Consider the following 5,319-nt stretch of genomic DNA (forward strand, 5'->3'; position numbering starts at 1 on the left):
AAGGATCATAAGTGTCGCCAAGAGGCGATAAGCCAGTAATGGCAGCAACATCCAGCAGTGTAGGAGTCATCATGCCACATTCGAAGTGGAAAGTGTTGGTGGAAGACTCAAAGAAGTGTAAAGCAGCAACAATCATTTCCTGCTGGTATTTAAGGCCGGTCCGAGAAAGTTGAATAAGGTCATAAATGCCACAAGCTTGCCAAATGTCAGCTTTGTCACGTTGTACCCTGTCTAACCAGCCAAGGTATTGATCATTCAAAGAAGGAGCTGATCGAAACACTCTGTTAGGCGCCTTGATATAGCTAAAATTATAGGGGTCACTAATGAAAACCCTAGGAACACAAGGCTTGTAAACAGGAAAAATAGACAAAACCTTGGAGTTCCGACTTTTATCACTTGGTTTGGGTCCCCCAAATGCATGCACGAGGTTATCGACAGAATAAGGAAAGATTAATTGATTTTCCCAAAACTTTTGTAAATCCAGACGCAACGATGGTTCTGGAACCACATCCGTGTCGTAAGAGGAAAGAGTGGCGGCGGTCCACTTACCGGCGTAAGGAAGGAATTTTCTGACATCTGAACCTGACGCCATTGATGAAGGTATAAAGATGGCGTGAAAGAATGGTGATTAGGGTTAAATTTGGGAATCACAGGTTGTTTGCAACGGTTGAGGAAAATCCGAGTGAAAAGAAAGTTGATGACTGGGTGATAAGTAGAAAAGTGAAGACAAGAAGTCTTTTGGAAACAAGAATTCAAGAAAGAATCGCGGAAGATGAAGAAGAAGATGAACAGTTGACAGAGAAAAATTGGAGAAAACGCAATAAAGGGAGGATATGGCTATTTATAGAGGCACGCGGTCTGTTGAAAATAACAAATTTTTCAATTTCCTTGTTGACAAATGTCCAAACCCCTTGACAGGTGGAAAGAAGAACAAGTTTTGGAGCCAATCCAAAGTTTGAAAGGCAGTCTAAACGATAGGAGAGATAAATGGAAAAGAAAGATATCCATTAATACTTTCAAAAACGCCACTTCCTCTTGCGATAGACATAGTCGAAAATGGCATTTTTGGGGGGCAATTTGTTGGATATAAATTTGGTATTTATCAATTAAATATAATTGGTGGGTCCAATATCTATTTGGAGGTGATATTGTTAAAATAAAACTTTCAAAGGTGGCGTCGAGAGCCAGCTAGGTCGAAGCCAAAAAAGCGCTTCGAAAGATATGGATAATGCGTCCAATTTTGGTTCTGCCAGGAAGCTATCGAAAGCGCGAAATCGAACCGATGGAGAGTTGGGCCAAGCCCAAAGAAGGAACAACGAACGGCCCAAAAGGTCTTGGCGCGCGCTGAAGGAATGAAAGATGAAAGTGGAGAACGTGGTCGACGTGGCAAATGGAGGAGCGTCCAGATGATCGAGAAACAGTTACCACTTAGTAGTAGTATTTATAGTAGTTTTTCATTCAGAACAAAGGTCACAAAATTTATACAAACACTCTCTCCAAAAATTCTAAGTACTCAGCGATCGAACGAACGGAATTCGAAGGAGAAATGTATGTTTTGTGAACCATCTTTATTTGTAATTGTTTTTCATTCAATGCAATTTGTTTTCCAGTAATTTTTTCCAAGTCTGAGTCCAGATACTTGCTTGAGAAACTGCTACTTCGAGGCGATTCGAATTAGTTTCTCTTGTATGCTTTAAAATATTTTGATTCCTAAGTGTTTGTTTCCTTATTCAAACGAACATTCAAACAATTTTCTTGAAGCGAATAAACACAAAATTGTCCTGAGATTTACTAGTTGATCTCGCGAGTTTAAATACTTAAACTAGCGGTTGTTTACCAAATTCCAACGTAAACAGCATCATAACCTTTAGAAGTTCAGAATTTAACAAGTTCTCTACGTCATCCCGATTTCCTAATATCAGTGCATAATTTAACTACGTGTGATTCTTAATCTCAAACATAACCGCAGATACTGAATTTAATGGTCTCATATAGGTAGGTTATAGTATCTCTTTGATTTTGTAGTCTTAGATGTGTCACGGTATCCACTTCGACCCTAGTTACTAACAAAATATGTGCGCATTTATATATGCTAGTGTATAAACAAATAAATAGAGATAGTAACGGATAATAAATGAATAACAATTGTCAATAGTCTTGGAAAATAACCAAATTACATGTCTCAAGCAGTCCTAGGGGAGTTCATCTACTTGACCTAACCCTGATGGGTTTAGGTGCTAAAAGACCAAACAAGAAAAGAAAGAAAGAATAAGCATATAGAAAAACCTTATTCCTTGAGAGCTCCTTAGCCCTCCTTTGATCCTCCTCATTTGCTCCTCAGAGGCTTATAGTTCTCTAAACTTCTGAATATATAATTGTGAAGGTGGAGAACTCTATTTATAGTGTTTTGGGCTTGGGCTTCACGCACCATCGTGGCGAGATGGGATCCATCGTGGCGAGATGAGTCCTTTTTCTTGTTTAAAAAGCACGCAGACTTGGTGGCCAAGTTTTCTCTTCATCGTGGCCACGATGTATGCCATCGTAGCCGCAATAGCGTCCAGAATTAGATTCTTGCTTCAACACGAAAGTTGTAGCTCTTTGTCTTAACTTTCCAACGCATGGTCACGGGACTCGTTCCGATACGCGTAGCTCTAGTTATGGCGTTTTTGGTACGATGTGGTATTTCTTCATTTTTCCATCTTGCGCATCGTACTCATCGTGCCCATGATGGTTCACAGATTTCTCATCGTGGCCACATTGCGATCTATCGTGCTACGATGGATTGATTTTTTATAATCTTTTAATCGTATTCTCATCGTGCTATGATTGGCCATCCATCGTGGTGCGATGAATTCTTCAATTTCTTCCTTTTTTTGCCCTTTTTTGTGCTTTTTTCTTGATTTTTGGTCAAGTAACTTCATAACTTTTAGTCTTCTTTTGCTATTAAAATTACTCTAAAACAGTACTAAAAACATCCTATAATTGACGAAACAGTTTTTTGAACAAACGAAACAAATTTTAAAAAAATATTTACGAAACAGTTTTTTGAACAAACGAAACAAATTTTTTTTTATCAAATGAACTTATACATTATAAGCCATTAGGAAGACTGAAATGTCAAACACCTCTCTGAAATTTTAAAATTCGTCAAATACCCCGCTTAAATTTGAAAATAGGTAAATATCCTTCTGAAATTGTATAACCTTAATCAAATTGCCCCTTACTCCGTTTGATTGATGGAACAAGGAACAATTTTATTGACGTTTACAATTTCAGCGGGAAAACTCCCCCAAAATCATTAGGAAGACTTGCTAATGAATTTAGACAAAATGTATATTTTATTTTTATTGATTTAATTTGTTCTTATATTTAAGACTAGAGATGTTAATTACATGGATCGAATAAAAACGTCATCCTTAACCAAAAAAATTAAAATTATTATGATTGATAACAAGGTCTTCAAAAAAATAAAATAAAAAAAAAGTACAATATTAAGCTAATGTAAGAGCAAGAGTGGAATATGCTCCTTTGCTAACAAGCAACTTACACACATCCTCATGATCCCAAACTTTAGCCATAAACAAAGGTGTGACACCCCTCTTATTCATAGCATTAAGATTCACACCCTTGTCAACAAAAATCTTAACAGTCTCAATATCACCACTTTCCACTGCCATATGCAAGGGTACATGACCTTCATTATCCTCACATTCTAAGTCCAACCCTGCCTTACAAAGCATTAACACCACATCCTTGTGCCCTTTAAATGCTGCAGCATGAAGTGGTGTTAAGCCATAATTATCACGGTAGTTGAAATTCACACCTCTTCTTAATAGGGATTCAAGTTCCCTCACATTTCCTTGCCTTGATGCCTCTAACACCGATTTTCCTTGCTCCACATCCTCCACCTAATTAAAAAAAAAAAAACATTCAACATACATTTTTTGTAAAAAAAGCTTGAATCTGTGCAACATGTAGAGCAACTCCTCCGGCGACATTATTTTGATTCAGTCCGCCAACATGTAGTCTTAAAAAATGGGTGATTTTGCAAATAAGACTATTGGGGTCCGACGCCCTAGAGTTCTCGTGACTTCAATAAGAAACGTGACTTCAGTAAGAAACTAGCTCATGTGTAACTAGTGTTCCGAAATATAGTTAATATAATTTATTAAAATTTAATTAAAACAATTTTTTAATTTTTTTTGTCAAATTGTATGGTGGCTAGACTCATCCATTTAAATGTGAAAAAATATAAAATTTGGAGTGGAGTTCAAACCCGACCACTCCAATAATATCCATGATAGTTACACTTATATGACACAATTTTTAAATTTAATTACTAAACTATAATTCTCTAACCAATTTAGTCTCTAAATTTCTAATTTACACTCATAGTACATGTTTTTGCTAATGTTTAAATAAAAAAAAATTAGCTTTTAATTTTAGTTTGTCTTTTTTTTCTCCGTAAATATAAAGGACAAAAAGTGTAGCAAGTGACGAGACACTCACGTGTTGTTCTTCACAAGCAATAATATTCCCACCAGCCACATGTACATCATCAGAGCCCTTGAAATTACCAGATCCAACGGCCTCACAAATTCTCAACCCAGCTTCAAGCAAAACATGAACCATATCATCCGGGTTATTCAACTCAGAAGCAACTCGCAAAAGCGACTCAGACTCAGCAGGGTTCAATTCCAAAAGCATAGAACGCTGCCGTTTAATCAAACTCCTAACACATTCCAAATCACCACGAGAAACAGCATCATACAAAAGAAACTTCCCAACAAACGCAACTTTGAGTTTAATATCATAAGTTGAAAATCCATAAGGACGAGTAGCAAACCACGAGTTAATTGAATCGGTATCGGAGTGAGTTGACTCAGACGAGTTGGATGAAAAGTTACTAAACTCAGCCGTTTTGATGAGGAATTTGTCGGAGGGTGAACGAGGGTAAGAACGAGGGAGATGAGATTGTGGTTTGAGGATGATTTGGAAGGTGGAAATTGAGAGTGGTGGAATGAGTCCACTCGGTGGGTTAACTAGGAATTTGTTGGGTGATGAGGTTTGAATTTTGAAAGCTATTGGTTTGGTTGGGTTTAGTGATTTGAGTTGGATTGTGGTTCGGCATTTGGTGTGGAGTGTGAATTCTATCCGAACCTCTGCTGGTTCGCATACTTCTACTAGCTTCTCCATCTACCAGTGTGATTGGGGTGGAATGGATTTGTGTTTTTTTTTTTTTCCTTTTCTTTTTGGTATATATATGTGGAGAAAAGGGAATATTTGAGTTCACGGGACAATGTCACAATGGAATATGTC

General features: G+C 37.3%; 1 protein-coding gene across 1 annotated transcript; it reads right to left on the reverse strand.

Moving 5' to 3' along the window:
- Positions 1-3,416: 3,416 nt before the first annotated feature.
- Positions 3,417-5,319, reverse strand: LOC123924112 (protein VAPYRIN-like). Its single transcript, XM_045976887.1, has 2 exons — positions 4,510-5,319; positions 3,417-3,908 (listed from the first exon to the last, which is right to left on the reverse strand). Exons 1-2 carry the CDS (start codon positions 5,194-5,196, stop codon positions 3,492-3,494), a joined length of 1,104 nt encoding a protein of 367 aa, XP_045832843.1. The 5' UTR covers positions 5,197-5,319; the 3' UTR covers positions 3,417-3,491.

The sequence above is a fragment of the Trifolium pratense genome, linkage group LG4 (assembly GCF_020283565.1).
Source record: "Trifolium pratense cultivar HEN17-A07 linkage group LG4, ARS_RC_1.1, whole genome shotgun sequence".
NCBI lineage: Eukaryota > Viridiplantae > Streptophyta > Magnoliopsida > Fabales > Fabaceae > Trifolium > Trifolium pratense.

Bases quoted from the DNA above. Each gene is read 5' to 3' on its own strand.
- LOC123924112 (XM_045976887.1), bottom strand. From the start codon at position 5,196: ATGGAGAAGCTAGTAGAAGTATGCGAACCAGCAGAGGTTCGGATAGAA. The intron at 3,909-4,509 runs GTGAGTGTCTCG...TTTTTTAATTAG, and splicing joins TTGCTTGTGAAGAACAACAC to GTGGAGGATGTGGAGCAAGG.